Here is a 20,130-nt window from a genome sequence, read left to right on the forward strand (position 1 = left end):
TCATGAGCTCAGGATCTCTTAAAGTGATTCAAAGCAAATTTAATGTAGTCACTGTTGGAAAATAGGGAAAGGCGGCAACCAATTAGTGCACAGTAAACTCCCACAAACAGCAATGAGATAAATGACCAGATAATATTAGTGATACTGCAGATGCTGTAAATCTGAAATAAAAACAGAAAATGCTGGAAATACTCAGCAGGTCAGGCAGCATCTGTGGAGAGAGAAACAGCGCTAACGTTTCAGGTCTTTGACCTTTCATCAGAACTGGGAAAAGTTAGAAATGTAATAGGTTTTAAGCAAATAAAAGTGGGGAAGGTGGGAAAAGAACTGAAAGGGAAGGTCTGTGATAGGGTGGAAGACAGGAAAGATTAAATGACATAAGGTTTCATGGTGCAAAGCCAAAGGGAGTGGTAATGGCAGAAGTAAGGAAACAAAAGATGTGTCTAGAGGAGGTGTGAATGGCAGAATCCTGAACAGCTGCCGTCCGAAAGCAAATTCAAAGAAATAAGAGAGAAACAAGAGAGATTATGAAAGGTCACAGACTTGAAATGTTAACTCTGTTTCTCTCTCCTCAGATGCTACCAGAGTATTTTAAGCATTTTCTGTTCTTATCTAATATTTAGTGATGTTAGTTGAGAGATAAATATTGGCCAGGACATCGAAATAACTCGCCTGCTCTTCTTCAAATAGTGCCTTGGGATCTTTAGCGTCCACCTGAGGGCAGATATAAGTAAATCGATGGGTCATTCTCTGCTTTAAAATAGCAGCTGGAATCAATGATTTATACATCTAAATTTGACAATTTATTTCAGAGCATATATACTGGTGCATCAAAATATTTACAATTATGTTTACAATGCACTCCTGTCGCTGCTATTTTATTTGCTCAGCTCCCTGGTTGTGAGATTGGTACTGAGGTAATATGATTAGACTCAGGTGGAATTTATTATTACTTGTATAGCATATATACTTTTAAATTAGACCATTTTCCTTTTAATTTATTTTCCTTGTTTGTTTTTCTGAAAAGTGGCTCCAGACAAAGAGCGAGAGAGAGAGCGAACTTACATTTCTATAGTATTTTTAATTACCTCAGGATGTCCCAAAGCACTTCACAGCCAATGAAGTACTTTTGAAGTGTAGTCACTGTTATAATGTGGAAACGCAGCAGCAAATCTGCACACAGCAAGATCCCACAAACAGAAATGTGATAATGACCAGGTCATCTATTTCAGTGATGTTCTATTGTAAGAAGGGTCCATTGCTCTTTTCAATTTTTATAAAAGATCTAGACTCAGGTGTAGAGAGCAACATCTTAGAGTTTGCAGATGATACGGAACTTGGCATGGCAGTTGATAATGATGAGCATAGTTACAGGTTTGAGGATGCTCCGTATGAAAAGGTGATGGAAGCTGATTCCATAAATAATTTAAAAAGGGAGTTGAACAGGTATTTGAGGAACTGACAGGTTTACGGACAAAACGCTGGGATGTGGTACTAAGCACAATTGCTCTTTCAAAGAGCCAGCTGGGGCACAATGGGCTGAATGGTCTCCTCCAGTGTTTTAATATTGTATGATTCTATGTTGTTTGAAGGATGAATATTGTCCGGGACACTGGGGATAGCTTCCTGGTTCTTTCTCGAAATAGTGCCGTGGGATCATTTATATCCACCCAATAGGGCAGATGGGACCTCCTGACTCGGGGATGCCGGTGCTGAATCAAGGCTGATAGGTTTTCCAGATCTTTGCCACTGAACATTTATTTCAATGTAGTGTGTCAATTGGATCCAGTGACACTAAACCACAAGCTAAGTGAAAGCAGGAAGTTGCTATATTCATGTAGCAACTAAAATTATGTCAATCTATCTTCCTAGATTCTGTGCAACATTCAGCAGAATTTACTATGTTTTGCATGATCATTTTTGCTCAATGAGGAAGACTGCAGTGATTATCACTGCAATTCTGCCATTTACAGCAAAATTTAATGCGACTGCAGAAATCAATTTTTTGAACCTTTGTTCCAAAGTTAAAGTACTTGTAACCTCAATATTTTGCTTTCTCAGGCCAATTTACAAAATCCTTTGTTTAATGAAATAATTACAAGAACAAAGCACTTTCAATCTCCGTATATCTACAGAATATCTCCCCAATAACAGCAAAAGCAGAACATCTATCCCTATCCAGGTGATTGGCTCTTTGGTAGTTCTTGCTACTGACCTATTTGACTATTGTCCAGTAGATTTTTTTTTTACAAGTTCCAGAAGTTCAGAGAGGCACATTTTCGGTTTGCTCGGTTATGACCTCATTGTTGTTGGATCATTTTCTAACAAGTCAAAGGATGGTTTCATTTTTTGAGGTGGGAGCCCACATTTCACCCAAACAGTATCTTCAGATTCTCTGTCTTTACAGCAGTAGCTATTTCTGTCGTGTCAGATATGAACCTTCACATCAAGTTGAACATCCTTGTTCATTGTGTTCCACACCACTTTGGCTTGACAATTTAGACTTGATCTTGCAGTTGGTGGCTAAGAATTCCCATTTGATGAATGAAGACCCTATCGGGCAAGCAATCGACCATTGTCCAGATTGTGCATAAAAAACTAAATTGTGAGCCTTTCCCCAAAGTTTTCTGTATAGATTTTTGGTCAGTCCATTCTTTATTATTATTTATTCCCATGAGATTAGATCACAATTCATGCATACTTGAACTCCCAGAGTCATAAAGATACATAACATTCCAATATTCATGACTATCTGGCTGTGGGCTATTGCCAAGTTACAGATTAATACTGTTACTTTAGATGGTGAACAAAAGTGAGTACAAGAGGCCATGTATCACTAGTTATCCCACCTTCCACACAATATGGAATATTTGTCTAGTTCTAGTAAAACCAACTTATACGGTTGAATTTTCAGGGCCCCCGAAGGCAGTTATGGAGGCAGCAGGGGGGAGGGAATCACCCCAAAAATAATGGAGGAGCCAGCATGTCAGTTGCAGGACATGGTTCCCAGCATCAGCCATTTTGGGGGAGACAGTTTTGGGGCCCAGGAAGGCCACCCGCTCCCATGTGGTGGGTAGGAAATTATGCTCGTTAAGAGCTTTTTAAAGGTAAGTTTTCCAGTCAGCCTCCAGTTTCCCAACACGACGGGGGTGGGGTGGGAGTGCTGCTCAACTGCCTGGAGACAGGCACCCGGCAACAGGCCGGTGTTCTGTTTTGTACCGCAAGCAGGAAGAAACTAGACACATGATTTGTGCGTGTGCAGGCTTTTATTCAGATGGCTGCCCAGATCTGTCTTAGGTTTCACTTTTGGAACCACGCCTCCTCGGGGTTGACTGACAGCATAGTGAGCAGTCCTACAAACACAGCACAGAGCAATCAATCATTGAGCAATCAATCATTGAGCAATCAAACAGCGTATTTTCCCCCTTGTAGATTAGTGAGCTTATTTTGAATTAAATCTTCATAAGCATCAAGCAGGTATATATTGAATTATTTCTTAGAGTGCATTTGTTCCTTTAAGTGCACAAATAATCTTTGGGATATGGAGGTCTCCTATAATGGCACTGAGATCGATGAAGATGTTGTGGTTCATTGTGATCATCTTGAGGTAGATGATCAACATGAAGATCACTAATCAGAAAAGGAAATGTATCCTCATAGTCACAATTGTCAAAATCTCCAGGGCTGCTCACAATCAAGTATCTCATGTTCCGCTTGGTGTTGTCATCCAAGAGATAAGCGTTGGTACTGAGCATCTGCTTGATCTTGCAATGGAGACAACGCGAGCCTATGGTTGTGATTGGACATTTGATGGGAACCTAATCTCCAACTGCAAATCGTGGTTTCCTTCCACATGTTTGACTATTGGAGGATGCTTTTATTTTGCCTTGTTGCTTTGTGATTTCTTCTGCTTTTGCTCTGACATTTATGTTGGATGGCAGTGACTGCTGAAGAATGGTCAGCAGTGTGTGAATGTTGCAATCAACCATACGTTCGGCCGGTGTCTTTCCGGTCAGAGAGTGTGGGGTGGATTGATATGTGTGAAGAAGGATATGAATGAATTGTTCAAAGATTTTCCCCTCGGATATGCTAGCCCTCAAACTGACCTTGACCTCCCTGTTGAAACATTTGACACCAGCATTGGATTGCAGGTTTTATCACAATTACAGGGTGGCACAGTGGCGCAGTGGTTAGCACCGCCGCCTCACAGCTCCAGCGACCCGGGTTCAATTCTGGGCACTGCCTGTGTGGAGTTTGCAAGTTCTCCCTGTGTCTGCGTGGGTTTCCTCCGGGTGCTCCGGTTTCCTCCCACAAGCCAAAAGACTTGCAGGTTGGTAGGTAAATTGGCCATTATAAATTGCCCCTAGTATAGGTAGGTGGTAGGGAAATATAGGGACAGGTGGGGATGTGGTAGGAATATGGGATTAGTGTAGGATTAGTATAAATGGGTGGTTGATGGTCGGCACAGACTCGGTGGGCCGAAGGGCCTGTTTCAGTGCTGTATCTCTAAACTAAACTAAACAATGTCAGATGATGGTGGAAAATAACGACAGTAGAGGTTTTCACTCTACTCTCGCACCCATATCATTGAGGAGTGACACTGAAATGCTCACGATTGCGACTGTGAAATCCTTGAAGTGACCCCTGTATATGGGACTGAGTGCTTTACTGTCTGCGATAGTATACACATACAGTATTTCACTCTCAGGATAGATTCCTCCAAATATCGAACCGACAAAGGCTTCTTCTTCAATGACCTGCATACCTTTGCAAAGTGATTCCTCTTTGAGTCTGAGTTGTATTTTTCCCTCCTGTCAGACATGATGTTTTGAATCCATGAGGTACTCCCTCAATTTGGGCACGTTTTTGAGGGTGCTTGACTGTGATAGGGCAAGTGTTAATGAGCCTGCTGAGGTCTCTTTGTCCATAACCCTTGCACTTGAGCCTATTGGGCAAGCTGTGTCTGCGCCCCTAAGCCTGAGGGCATATGTTTTTGTAACATCTTCGAATCTAACATGGCGGATTCAATTTGGATAGCCAAGGTCGTGGCCTTTTCTAAAATCAGACCATCATCCTCCATGAGTAGATGTTCCCTAATTCGTGGGATTGAAGGTTTTTCAAGTAGTTGGTCACGAGTTAGTGTGCCAAATTTGCATGTAGAAGACAACTGACACAACACTGCCACAAATTGTTTTATGGACTCACCATTTCCCTGGCATCTCTAGCAGAAGGTGTAACGTTCAACCATCACACTTCTCGTCAACCAACGTATTTCTCGAGCGCACTTACCGCCTTATTGAATGTAGATGTATCATCCGTTAGCTGCTCAAAAATACACAGATGTTGTTTCGTACCCCAAACATGAAGAAACTAGATGCACGATTTCTGTGGATTTATTCAGATGGTTGCCTGGATCTGTCGTAGTTTCACTTTTGGAACCACACCCCCCTCAGGGTTGACTGACAGCATAGTGAGCAGTCTTACAAACATGGCACAGAGCAATCAATCACAACCGCCAGGGTGCCAGCGCTCCTGGACTGCCTGGGTAGGGTATAGCCAAAGACTGCCCTGTAGTGGAATTTCCCCACCCCCACCCTCTACCACAGTGGTGGCCTGGCTGCTTTCTCTATTTTCGAATTAAAATTTTTTTAAAGTGGCTCCGAGGGCACCTTCCTGTTGAACCACCCTCCCAGTTACTTACCTTGTACTGCAGTTGGTGCTTCCCTGAAACTGGAAGGCCTCTGAGTGACCCTCCAGCTTCGAGAGCCTGCCTGCTGCCCCTAATTGGACAGGGAACCTGTCTTCATGCCAATTAAGGGCTCACCCATGTGAAAATCTTAACTTTAATCAGTTTCTCCCCAGAGGCAGCTTTCTGACCTGAAAATAAACCCGGCTTGTGTTTCCCATCTTTGTGGTGAAAATTCAGCCTATGGCCTTTTCCTTCACTTCCTGTGATGAAGTGCTTGGTGTTTCCTGATCACTGTGGCCTGACTGAAATGAGAGACATAAGGATTGCAGGTACAGCATGTGGCAGCATTCCTGAGAGCAATCCTCAAAGGAGACAACACTTTGGATCATCATAAAAAGTTAGCAACTCTAGGGAACTCAAGGGATATGGGGATTGGGTGGGAAAGCGGTGTTGAAGATCAGCCATGATCGTCTTGAATGGTGGACCAGGCTCGAGGGGCCATATGGCCTACTCCTGCTACTATTCTCTATGTCCTTATGAATAGCATTGCTCTTTACCAAAGCATTTCTGAATTGTATAAATTAGTAAGAGACCTGAACTGAGTGTTTCGGAAGTAACAAATCTCAGCAAGCTTAACATTTTAGTTTTGTTTCAAGGGAAAATTTTACTGGTTAGTGTAACAATCCTTCCCACATTTTCTTATCCCTTCCCCCGTATCAATGTTATACATCTGCCTGTATTTCCTGGTAGGTTTCTAGTAGAAGCAAAATACTGCTGATGTTGGAAATCTGAAATAAAAACAGAAAGTGCTGGAAAAACACAGCAGGTCAGGCAGCATCTGTGGAGAGAGAAGCAGAGTTAACGTTTCAGGTCAGTGACCTTTCATCGGAACTGCCAGTTCTGAAGAAGGGTCACTGACCTAAAACATTAACTCTGTTTCTCTCTCCACAGATGCTGCCTGACCTGCTGTGTTTTTCCAGCACTTCCTGTTTTTATTTCAGGTTCCTAATAGATTTGCATTGAAATTTGATTGTTCTAAATGCCCTGTCTGCCTTTCTCATGTGAATACATCAATTTTCACCGGAATATCGGAACAGGAGAAGGCCATTTGGCCCCTTGAACCTGCTCCGCCATTTGGTTTGATGACTTATCTGCACCTCGACCCCATCTACTCGCCTTTGTTCCATATCCCTCGGTACCCTTAGGCAACTAAAATCTATCGATTTCAGTCTCAAAACCTCTCACAGCATCCACAGCCTTCTGGGAGAGAAAATAATAGATTTCTACAGGCTTTGTGTGAAAATATGCTTCCTGATTTTCTTCCTAAATAGCAAAATGCTAAGTTTAAAATTATGCCCCCTCTTTATTGATCAGAGGAAATAGTTTCTTTCTGTCCATCCTAGCAAAACCTTTTAACATTTGAAACGCCTTAATCACATTACCCCATAATCTGCTATACTTAAAATTATGTCCTCATAATGAAACCCTTTAAGCCCAGTTTCACTCTGGTCAATCTGTAATGCACCACTTTAAGATCAGCATATCCTTATTGAGGTGTGGTGCCCAAAGCTGAATGCAGTGCTCCAGGTGGGGTTTGACCAAGGCTTTGTAAAGCTGAAGCTGCAATGAAGACAAAGAATGAAGCATAACACAAAGGTGAAGCAGAGGAAAAGGGGAACTGTGCCGATGTGCACTTTTACTGAGAAAGAGGCTCAACAAAACTGAAATTGAATTGAGCCTGTAACTCTGAGGAATGCTATTGTCAGCTCGCTTGTAAATTTTGAAGTGCATGGCATTAAACAATTTCTTAAAGACTTTTGAATGGTCAGTGAACCAAAATAAGTGGGTAAAAAGGATGAGGAGTAAACTGAAACAGTCAATTACTTTCACTGGTAAATCCAAAGAAAGGATAATGCCTTTTGTGATGTAAAACAAGAAATTCTTATTGCTTAATGCAGTATTTAATGTCAGAAGAAAACCAGGATCCATTTAAAATTTTACAGGAAGCTCGGGGCTGCAGTTACACAGAATTGCAGTTAAAAATGGGTGAAATTTCAACAGTGTGGTTAGCCTAACACATATTCCAATGCCTCTTCAGTGATTCCAGCTCCCTCCCTAGCCACTGTCTCAGGTTGAACCAGACTCTTCGCAACTTCTGCATCTGACTCGAATGCAAGCTGAACTTCTGGCCCCTTATCCATCAGAAAAATCACCTACTACTGTCTCTGAAACATCGCCTGTCTCTGTCCTCCCTCAGCTCATCTGCTGCTGAAATTCTCATCGTGCCTTTGTCTACTCCAGACTTGAATATTCTCATGCTCTCCTGTTTAGATTCCCATCCCTCCCACTCTGTAAACTTCAGCTTATCCAAAGATCTGCCTCCTGTTACCTTTCTTGCACTAAGTCCCGCTCAGCGATGACTCTGGTCCTTACTGATCTATATTGGCTCCCAGTCCTCCAACACCTCCAATTTAAAATTCTCATTCTCATTGAGAACCTACTTAGGGTTTATTTTAAACAATGTGTGAGAGTACATCACATTGGAGCATAAACATATTGAATCAATTCTTATGCACGTCATTGTAAACATAGAACCATAGAAAAATTACAGCACAGAATGAGGCCATTCAGCCCCTCGTGTCCATGCTGGCCAAACTAGCCATCCAATCTAATCTCACCTTCCAGCACCTGGTCCATATACAAGGACAACAGCATTTAAAAAGTATTCTTTTAAAAAAAGATAATCGCGGCTCCCACTTGCCTGCATAAACACTGCAGAAAACAATTATTCACTGGAATGACATTCCACTGCCTACCTCATTTACCCTAAACAACCAGTTACATTGGTTTTCTCTTGCATCTCTTTTGGGTACATGTCTTATTACAACATTTTTGTCACCAAAACAAAGATATGATCAATGCAAAAGTGTCAGCTAAGAGGAAGGGAGAAGTTGAAGTTTGGAATAACAATATTACGAAAGTACAGTCCACAAGATGCCTCTGTGCTGACTGAATTAACAGTTACAGTGTGTGTTTTGTAGGCATACGCAACTGTACCGTGTTCCTGCATGTCTGTCTGGTTTTCTAAGGGGGCATGTATTCAACCAGCCTGCGCCAATCTCAAAAGAAATATATATTTACAAACATTTTTAAGATGGGGGTGAGCCTTTGAAAGAAAGATAATAAGTAGATTATAAATTCTTGACAATGGCTGATTTGTACTTGGCGGGTGACTAGTCTACTGTGCAGCCTTGATCAAATAGATCACCATAAGTAATGAATTCAACTGCAAAGGAGACAGTTGTGAAGGTACACATTGCAGTATCACCGAATGTAAGCTGGCATGAAATGAGATGAGCTTGGAGAGCACAGTTCTGAGGGCTCCCAGCAGACACATCATCCCGTAGCGGAGATGTTAGTTTTACACCCCTTGAAACTTGCCAAAATCAACAATCTGTAAGTAGTAAGCTATAATGGACAGCAAACAAAATCTAACATCTGGTAAATTGCCTTTTTCCACAATCACTGAATCATCTCTTCTGTCCAGTCAATTTGACAGGCTGTAAAGATTTATATTTTCAATGGAAAATAGAACAAAATCACATTATTTTTAGGACTGGTTTGTTTATCGGTTTTCACTGTAAAATTTTGTATTGCTTGAAGTATGGATATTTGCCAACATTGTGGCTTTCAATGTATCCATCTTACTAATAATAACGAATGATCAAGGTTCTGGTCTTTAGTTTTGGTTGACTTTACCAAAGCTTCCCAGTTAATCAGCCACAGAAACACTAGTGTTGGGTTTCAGAGAACTCAACCATGAGATGTTAATCACCAATGTTTATCTTGACATTATGCAGTAAGTAATGAGGTGGATGAGGTAAAAGATACATTCTCAACACTTATACTTAATTCTGTTCTTCAAAACAACCCCAGCCTAGATTCAAAATATAACCTGCTGCTGTGAACATGCTTTAAACTTAAATTTAAGGTGAAGTTAGATAAATACAATGAGGAAAAAAGGAAAAGAAGAATATGTTGTTGGGGTGAGATGAAATAAGATGGGAGCAGGCTCATATGGAACATAAAGAGAGGACAGGCCTGTTGGGCTGAATGGCCTCTTTCTACATTGGAAATACTATGTAAACCTCAGAGCATGAGGACTAAAAAAAAACTGTCAATGTTTTAGACTTCTAGGGCTACTCCCTCCTGACTGTAAGCCACTGTGCGGCCACCTCTAGTAGGACAGGACATATATCCAGTGTTAAAAAAGTGCCTCTGTGTTTTATTAAATATATTTTTTGAGGATTCATTTTTGAAAGATTGAAGAAATGTTAAACTTTGGGATTTTCAAAGGGGGTCATGTAAAGGCCACTTGACTTTGAATAACAGTCCCTGGAAATGTTTTTTTTAAAGGGGCATTGAGAGGTCTTGTGAGGAAAACAAGCCTTTCCGGGAAACCACCTGACTTCCAGTAACAACAACAAGCCTTTCCAGGAAACCACCTGACTTCCAGCTCAATAAACAACAGGTCTTTCTGGGAAACCACCTGACTTCTAGCTCAATTAACAACAGAGAACTTTAGACACCTGGAGAAATTGTTTACAAAGAAGTGACAGGTCAAGATTGATGGAGGTAAAAAGGTTGACCTCCTGTTGTTGGTTTTGCTTTTGAATTGTTTTAAGTCAGGGTTGAACTGTATAAAAAGAGACAGAACCTCCAAGGAGAGAAAAGAAGACCACAACCCAGCTCAGCTTTCCAGCACCTCTCTAAAAGACCCTTAGAAGTCAATTGTGTCAACTCATCTCATCTCCTGTCTTTTAAGAAAAGCCTGCTAAATTAATTTTCAATGCCGTCTGAAAAGAACTGTTCCAAAAGATCACAGTGACCCATCTACATGAACTCAGAGGCCAGACTGTATGCCAGTTTTGGAACACAACATATCTCATCTGCTGTTTCTTCAAGAATGAGCAAGTATTCAGCCCAAGTGTGTTTTTTTTTGTCTGTAATACAGTTCTGAAAACAAAAATCCCTTTATTTTTCCAGTTAACCGATGTATGTGTGTGAGTGTGAGGGGCTTAGATAAAAAGGGAACTTTAATATTTCAATCTGTGTGTTTATGCTTTACTTCATTACTGGTTAAGACTTGTTTTATAATAAACTGATAATTTTGTTGTTTATTAATGAAGCCTAGTTGGTGTGTTTTATTCTGGGATAAAAATAGAGTCTATGATTGACTGTATCGGTAAGTGGGAAAATTTAAATATATTGTGACCTGTGGAGAAGTGGGACTAGAACAAACAGTGCACTCTGCCCGCCTCAGTCGTAACACCAGGGATGATGATGGAGGAGTCTGGAATGCTGTCTGTAAGGTAATGTGAGAAAGACCTTGCAGAGACTGCTGGACGGGTGTGCCTTTGTCATATTTGACTTCCATGCCGAGGTCATAGTTGCATGATCTATCCAGTTTTATTCTTAAGCTTTTTAATAGAGGTTTGGTACAACTGAGTGGCTTGCTAGGCCATTTCAGAGGACAGTTAAGAGTCATGCACATTGCTATGCATCTGGCATCACATCTAGGCCAGACCAAGCAAGGGTGGCAGATTTCCTTTCCTAAAGGATATTAGTGAACTAGATGGATTTTTACAATAATCCTGTAGTTTCATGATCACCATTCCTGAGACTAGCTTTTTAAGCCACTTTATTAAATTAATTAAACTTAAATTCCCCAGCTGCCTTGGTGGGATTTATTTCCAAAACATTAATCCAAGTCTCTACATTACTATAATAAAAGCAAAATACTGCGGATGCTGGAAATCTGAAATAAAAACAAGAAATGCTGGAATCACTCAGCAGGTCTGGCAGCATCTGTGGAAAGAGAAGCAGAGTTAACGTTTCGGGTCAGTGACCCGAAACGTTAACTCTGCTTCTCTTTCCACAGATGCTGCCAGACCTGCTGAGTGATTCCAGCATTTCTTGTTTTTATCTCTACATTACTAGTCCAGTTACATAACCACTATGCTACCTTACCCCTAGGGAATGACCAACAAGACAAAGTCAAACCACCTCTTCTTGACATTCACAGGCATTACTATCATCAAATCCACCACCATCAACATCCTGGGGGTTACCATTAACCAGAAACTGAATGGGACCAGCCACATAAATACTATGGCTATAAGAGCAAGTTAGAGGCTGGGAATTCTGTGGCGAGTAACTCACCTCCTGACTCCCCAAAGCCTGTCCACCATCTACAAGGCACAAGTCAGGAGTGTGATGGAATATTCTCCACTTACCTTAATCAGCTCCAACAACACTCAGGAAGCTTGACACCATCCAGGACAAAGCACCAGTTTGATTGGCATCCCATCCACCACCTTAAACATTCACTCCCTCCACCACCGACGCACAGTGGCAGCAGTGCGTATCATCTACAAGATGCACTGCAGCAACTCGCCAAGTCTTCTTCGACAGCACCTTCCAAACCCGCGACCTCTACCACCTACAAGGACAAGGGCAGCAGATGAATGAGAACACCACCACCTGCAAGTTCCCCTCCAAACCTCACACCATCCTGACTTGGGAATATATGACTTTTCCTTCACTGTCACTGGATCAAAATCCTGGAACTCCCTCCCTAACAGCACTGTGGGTGTTCAAGACGACAGCTCATCATCACCTTCTGAAGGGGAATTGGGAATGGGCAATATATTCTGGCCTTGCCAGCAACACTCACATCCAATGAATGGATGAAAGAAAAACGGCGGCTGCAAAAGGTTTACTATAGTATATAATATATATCTTACCTAACAGAAATTGAATCACAGCAGTACACACAGAGAGTCAACAACTTTTCTGAAGGTATATTCTTGGCAGTGGTTGAAAAAAACTGAGCTCCACCCTCAAAAATTGAGCCGAGTATAAAAGATTTTCAAAGCTGGTCAACCCACCAAAAAACATATTATCCAATCAAAAACAGACAGGTGGCAAATTATTATTCTGCAGCTGTGGATTTAAGGTTGAGGGCACTCCCAGCTTTATTATGGTCTGTCATTAAGTTAAGGTTTCATCCTCCTCTTTGGAAACTATTAGCAGAAAAACATTTTAATTGGTAGGCCCAAAAATATCATTTGTTGCTTAATCCCCTGAGGGAGAGATTCTTTCCATTTTCCCTTCTTTGAGGGAGAACATTAATCATTTCTTCTATTTCTTATGTATTGGACTCCAGACTGCACTGCTACTTGAAGACTGACCTAATGTGGTTTATTCTAGGCATTGCATGCCATTCATTATGAATATTTTTACCCTTCTCAGAGAGACTGGAATGTTGCCTCCTTGCTACATATCAGAATTAATTTTCAATAAGGGTTCTCAGTGAATTTGGTGAATGTGATGGTCTGGTATGTCAAACTGTCCTGTTTCCTCAGGAGGATATGGCTCTAAATGCAAAGAAGCAATTACAGGGTAATTTGCTTGAAGTATGATCAGTTCATTATATACCAAGAGAGTCTTGAAATGTTTAATCTTTGTCAAAAGAAGACTGGATGAAGTCAAAGGGTTGGTTAAATAAAATAACATGATTTATCTGTTTTTTGTAACGTGTCACCTTAGATTGAAATGTACAAAAGGACAAAATGGAAAGAGGTTATCACTGTAGCAAAGGTCCTCTGAGATAGGGCAGTCATGTAGTGTCTTGATCTATAGATGATAGACTTGGGTTTTATATATAAAATATAATATTGCCATAGGCCTAATCCAAATCAATGGAAGATGTGGGAAGATATAAACAGTGCACTACTTCTCAGTGCTGGGTAATTCAATCGAGAATTATAAAACTCCATATGTGCTTTTTCTGAGGTGTATGTCTCTGTGAGAAAACCCAGGCCACCAGGGCACAACACCATCTACTCCTGTTAATTCAAAGGTTTTTTTGCTCAAAAAGGTTCAATTTATCCAGCAGTTCAAATTAAACAATTTAAATAAGACAGCTCCTGAGGGGTTTTTGTTTTGCTCATTTTTGATTAGAGTTAATAGATGATTCAAATTGAAGAAGTTTAGATTCGGAGAAGTAGTGCTTTCCTGTCATGAGCAAAGATGGGTGTTTGTGGAACAGAATACTTGTTCCTCACTAAAGATAGAACTTTCAAACAATTCTCAGGCAGCTGATTCCCAGAGTTCAGGGAGTCCACTTGACCTGAAAAAGAACGGATTTAGTAGGAATTATCCAAAAGCCAGCTCCAGAAAGGATTTACCACTTATTGTGCAGGAAATCTCTCCATTCAAGGAGACGATGATACAAATCAGCTCTATATTTCAAAGGGGCCACAAATTTATTTAATCTATTCATCATCAAATCTTTTCTGTTTGGGCAGGAAGATGGCTCTAAAGAGACATTTGTTAATTTGTCACAGTGACAATATTTGAAGGGGCACAATTCTGCACATAGGAACATAGGAGCAGGAATAGGCCATTCAGCCCATCGAGCCTGCTCCGCCATTCAATACAATCATGGTTGATCATCCACTTCAATGCCTTTTTCCCACATGATCCCCATATCTCTTTATGTCATTGGTATTTAGAAATCTGTCAATCTCTACTTTAAACATACTCAATGACTGAGCTGAAGATGTTGTCCCTTTAAATAAAATCAGCCAAAAATATCAGCCATACACAGGCCAGAATGTATGTGAAATATGAGTCAATTAACAGCAATCATCAACTACAGGGAATACTTGAATACATCTTTAAAGGATGAATTCTTTAAAAGTAATCAAATGAAATGGGATCTCAGATAACAGATCTACTTGCATCCTGCAAAACTAACCAATTAATCTTAACTAGATGATAAACTGTCAAGCAGCCAATAAGAACTTTTGTTTCTTTAGGTATGAATGATATCTCTGAGAAAGTCTGATTGCTTTGTAGTTTGGTATATTCAAAGATTTATCCCTTTTAGTAGTGGATTTCCCTTACAGTTGTGACAGTGTAATTATTCTGTTCTGTAATATCTAGAACATTATGCTGGATGCAGCAGTGAACCATCTAGAACAGGAAGGACCAGCTTTGGGCGCTAGTCGACACTGTGTTAGCTGATCCCAGTCTGGCTGGCAGTACAGCAGTGTGATTTATCGAACAGGGAATAAAGAACAAATCAATCAGGACTTTATCTCCTGATTGCTTTTCAGCAGTCCTCTCTATCTCCTCCTTCAATGTCTCCCACTGCTCTGACACTGATTTACCTTCTTGTAGCTGTTTCCAGTCCACTTTTGACAGCTTAGTAAAATGGGCTTTTCCAAATTTAAAACTTTTATTCTTGTTCTATCTTTATCCTTTTCCAAAACTATACTAAATCTAACTGAATTATGATCACTGCTACCAAAATGCCCTCTCACTGATACCCCTCCCACCTGCCCCGCTCCATTCCCTAAAACTAAATCCAGAACTGCCCCTCTTTGTTGGACTTACTATGTACTGGCTAAAAAAGTTCTGAATGAAATCCCCTTCTATTACTGCCCTTTTGTTTCTGTACTTCTCAGCAATTTGTCTCCAAATTTGCTCTTCCATCTCCCTCTGACTGTTTGGGGGTCTGTAATACACTGCCAGTAGTGTGATTGCCCCTTTTTTTGTTTCTCAGTTCAACCTATATGGCCTCATTTGATGATCCTTTAGCATATCATCCCTCCTCACAGCTGTGATTTTTTTTTAACCAATATCGTGAACTCCCCCTCCTTTTTTTTTTATCCCCCTCTCTATCCTGTCCAAAAACCCTGTAGCCAGGAATGTTGAGCTGCCATTCCCGCCCTTCTTTAAGCCACAGTTCAGTACAGTTTACCACAGCAACTAAATGCTTGAAGCCAGGGTGTTTTACATTGTGTTACAAGGCATATAATTTTAATTCCTTTTAATTAAGCCAAATTACGTCAACCATGTGCAATCTGAATATTCTGATGTTATTCCGTCTGGAGCCACGTATGTTGTAGATTTGCTTTAACTTGACACAGCTGCTCTGACACAGAACCTGCTGTATAACTTGAAGTTTAAGGAAACCAAGCTCAGTGTGATTCAATTGAGCCAGAGAATTGTGATTTTGCACTGCTTTAGCCTCACAATTGATGTCAAGTGTTGGATCTATTTAATATTAATGGATAACCCAGAGTGTAGTAAGCTCTTCACCACTTTAATGCTACTGAGCAGGTGTGCTCTGTATACATTCGAGCTCAGGTTGTTGGTGTGGGGCAGTATTACCTGATGCTGCTGGATCAGACTTCTGTCCAAGCAGGTGCTCTTACTTGCAGTAACCTACTAGAGTCATAGAGTTATACAGCACACAAATAGGCCCTTCGGCCCATCATGTATGTGCCGGCCATCAAGCACCTAACTATGCTGTGGCCTAACTAGCATTTTAAACAGCTCCATCATAACCTCCCAGCTCTTATATTCTATACCTCGGCTAATAAAGGCAAGTATCCCATATGGGCGGCACAGTGGTGCAGTGGTTAGCACCACAGCCTCACAGCTCGAGGGACCTGGGTTCGATTCTGGGTACTGCCTGTGCGGAGTTTGCAAGTTCACCCTATGTCTGCGTGGGTTTTCGCCAGGTGCTCCGGTGTCCTCCCACATCCAAAGACTTGCAGGTGATAGGTAAATTGGCCGTTGTAAATTGCCCCTAGTGTAGGGAGGTGATAGGGAATATGGGATTACTGTAGGGTTAGTATAAATGGGTGGTTGTTGGTCGGCGCAGACTCGGTGGGCCGAAGGGCCTGTTTCAGTGCTGTATCTCTAAATAAATAAATATATGCCTTCCTAACTACCTTATCTACCTGTACTGCTGCCTTCAGTGATCTATGGACAAGTACACCAAGGCCCCTCTGACCTTCTGTACTTCCTAGGGTCCTACCATCCATTGTATATTCCCTTGCCTTGTTAGTCCTCCCAAAATGCATCACCTCACACTTCTGAGGATTAAATTCTATTTGCCACTGCTCTGTCCATCTTACCAGCCCATCTATATCATCCTGTAATTTAAGGCTTTTCTCCTCACTATTTACACCACCAATTTCCGTGTCATCTGCGAACTTACTGATCATACCTCCTATATTCACGTCTAAATCATTAATGTACACTACAAACTGCAAGGGTCCCAGCACTAATCCCTGCGGTACACCACTGGTCACAGGCTTCCAATTGCAAAAATACCTTTGTGATTGATTCACGTCATGTGATACTTTGTACTAGAATTTTGTCACTTGGAACTCGAAGCATATTTTACCACTACAGCATCTTGTCCATGGGAATTTTCCTGTGTGTTCTTTATCCCTACAGACCGGCCCTTTGTGGACAGCGCTCTGTGACACCGGTACACCATGGGGGGAATTTTATACTCTTTCCCTGTGGCAGGCATGGAGGCGGGGAGAGCATATAATTGGGTGGGATGGTGGCGGGGGAGCGGAGCCCACCACCTCCTGCTTCTGCTGTAATTAAGTCTGGGGTGGGAAGGCCCCGCTGCCATTTGAGGCCCTTAACTGAGCAATTAATGTCCAATTAAGGGCCTCACCTGTCGCTGCCACAATTAGCTGAGCAGCAGGTGAACCTGTCACCGCACAGGAAGAACGGCAATAAAAGCTGTGCAGTGTGGACCGGGGGTGGGGGGTGTGTCCCTCAGTAAAAGGCATTTAGTGCCTGAACGAGGGACCCAGCATCGGGAAGGGGGGGTCCCACTGAGAGCCACACACCTGACCTTGCTGCTGACCCCACCCCCACACCCACTTCCCATGAGACCCCTCCTGCCCTGACCTACCTGTGGCCTGGGTCCAGCGCCACTCCTGGGCCTCAGGCGGGTGCTCCACCAGCAGCAGCCACCACCTCTCCAGTGGTGCTGTTCAGACAAAGAGCTGCAGGCCTCTGATTGGCCAGCAGCAGACAGAAGGCAGGACTTCCGTCGCCAGGGTCCTTGATCCTGTGGAAGGCCTGTCGCTGCCCACTTGTGGGCCTCCCACAAAAGGGGGGGGGGGGCGAGGGGTTCTTAGCTGCGTTTTTGCCAGAGATCCCTGTCACCCGGATAAAATCATGGCCCATGGGTGCACACAACATTCAAAGCTGCAATATCATTCAATTTGATTGGTTTTTGAGACATGCAAATTCAGTTCCTCATTTTCTGGAGTCACAGCAAAGGATGAAATTGACACCAGAGAATGTAGGAGCTGTACATTTATATATTCATTCTTGAAATCTACTCTGAACTGGCTAGGACTTTCATCACTGTAAGTAACTTTATATTCCTAAACACAGAATATCCTACATGCTTTCAAAGATCAAACAATGTTCTGATGTACATTTTTCTCTTTCACCACTGATGCAAGACTCTAGTGTTAGATTCTAGTATTGCAATGTGATTACTCAGGAGGATGCTCATTATATTGAAGCAAGTTCTCTACAATCAGTAGTAAAAGTCAGTCAAGTGCTGATTGACCATGTATCTGTAGAATATCAAGGAAAAGACACTGTTCAATTCATAGCTAAGTCATACCACAAGAATGTATGGAATGGCCAGGCCTCCTCCTCCTACACACTGAATACAGTCCACATTAATGTGAACTGACACTCTCTCATCTGACCAGAGTGAACATTCTGTATAAATACTGTACAATTCTCAAGGCCAGAGAGTGTTGAAATGCAGTTGACTTCTCCATCAACCTTGCTACTCCTATATGCTAACATTGACAATACTCTACCCTCCTTTCCTGAAGATAGTGAGTAAAGTTCCAATACCTTTCTCATGTCCTATTATTTATGCATGGGGCTGGCGATACTATCTGACTTCTAGGGCATCACAGCCAAGTTCAGTTCTTCCCCGTCATTGTCCATATGCGTCCATTCCCAGCAGTGATCTTTCGCTAGCAATCATGAGCAGGAATCTTGGCAGATCTTTCCTCCTCCCACACGAGAGTCCCTGAGCCTATTTGCAGCATCCCTATAGACCATGCCTGAGATCAACTAACTGCACAACTGAGGCTGAAATCTGGGATGTATATCATCATTTCTACATAGCTGAGCCAAATTAGTTCAGATGCAGCTTCAAGAATTATTTTTCTTGTCCAAAATACAGTTATAATATGGGGATTCTTTTAGACAAAGAATCTGTCTCAGTGTTGGGATCCTCAGTCATTTTAATTTTCATTGAGGTTTGTTCACAATGTGGCTTTTCACAGCCACTTAAACCCCAGAGCAACATTAAAACAGATCTTGCACAATAATCTAGTTCGAATAATGAAGGAACAATGAACTTTGTGTATGTACTCTTCACATATTCTTAATTCTCTGGTTTACTAAAAATGAAATCTGTTGCTATGATGCATGTCTATTTTTGCTCACGTATTTTGAAATTCCAAAAATCATGGCAACAAGAAAATTCTGCACTCCTAGAAGAACTAATCAGTTGTCCTTTTACAGAAAGTATCTGGTTAATGTCAAGCTCTTACTAACATGGCTAATTGTATCCTTTCTTGTATCTCAAGGGTTAGGTGGTAATTTCTAACCTCTTGTTTTGGGTGATATATGTATCTCCTCAGAGATGAGGTGAGAGTGATTGCCCTGGATATCAAGGCAGCATTTGACCAAGTATGGCATCAAGGAGCCCTAGCAAAAATGAAGTCAATGTGAATCAAGGGGAAACTCTCCACTGGTTGGAGTCATACCTTGCACAAAGAAAGATGGTTGTGGTTGTTGGAGGCCAATCATTTCAGCCCCAGGACATTGCTGCAGGAGTTCCTCAGGGTAGTGTCCTAGACCCAACCATCTTCAGCTGCTTCATCAATAACCTTCCCTCCATCATAAGGTCAGAAACAGGGATGTCTGCTGATGATTGCACAATGTTCAGTGCCATTCAGAACTCCTCAGATACTGAAGTCCCCATGTCCATATGCAGCAACACCTGGACAACATTCAGTCATGGGCTGATAAGTGGCAAGTAACATTGCCGCCACACCAGTGCCAGGCAATGACGATCTGCAATAAGAGAGAATCTAACCATCTCCCCCTGACATTCAATGGCATTACCACTGTTGAATGCCCCGCTATCGATATCTTGGGGGTTACCAATGACCAGAAACTGAACTGGAGCAGCCACATAAATACTGTGGCTATAAGAGCGGGTCAGAGGCTAGGAATCCAGTGGTGAGTAACTTACCTCCTGACTCCACAAGGCAAAAGTGAGGAGTGTGATGGAATACTCTCCATTTGCCTGGATTAGTGCGGCTCCAACAACACTCAGGAAGCTCGACGCCATCCAGGGCAAAGCAGTCCATTTGATCGACACTCCATTGACCAACTTAAACATTCACCCCCTCCAGTACTGATGCACAGCGGTAGCAGTGTGTACTATGTACAAGATGCACTGCAGCAACTCACCAGATCCTGCTGCATATGGACATGGGCTGCCTCAG

General features: G+C 42.0%; 1 protein-coding gene across 7 annotated transcripts in view; it reads right to left on the reverse strand.

Annotated features, from left to right (window-relative positions):
• The window catches only part of rap1gapa (RAP1 GTPase activating protein a), a 475,427-nt gene that overhangs the window by 440,967 nt on the left and 14,330 nt on the right, over nt 1-20,130 (reverse strand). For 6 of the 7 annotated variants that reach the window (XM_068016824.1, XM_068016829.1, XM_068016823.1 and 3 more), the window contains exon 2: nt 673-714. The exons of the other annotated variant lie outside the window; for it this stretch is intronic. In XM_068016824.1, coding sequence (XP_067872925.1) covers nt 673-714 — 42 coding nt within the window. The remainder of the gene's footprint in view (nt 1-672; nt 715-20,130) is intronic. 7 annotated transcript variants of the gene reach the window in all.

The sequence above is a fragment of the Heterodontus francisci genome, chromosome 37 (genome assembly GCF_036365525.1).
Source record: "Heterodontus francisci isolate sHetFra1 chromosome 37, sHetFra1.hap1, whole genome shotgun sequence".
NCBI lineage: Eukaryota > Metazoa > Chordata > Chondrichthyes > Heterodontiformes > Heterodontidae > Heterodontus > Heterodontus francisci.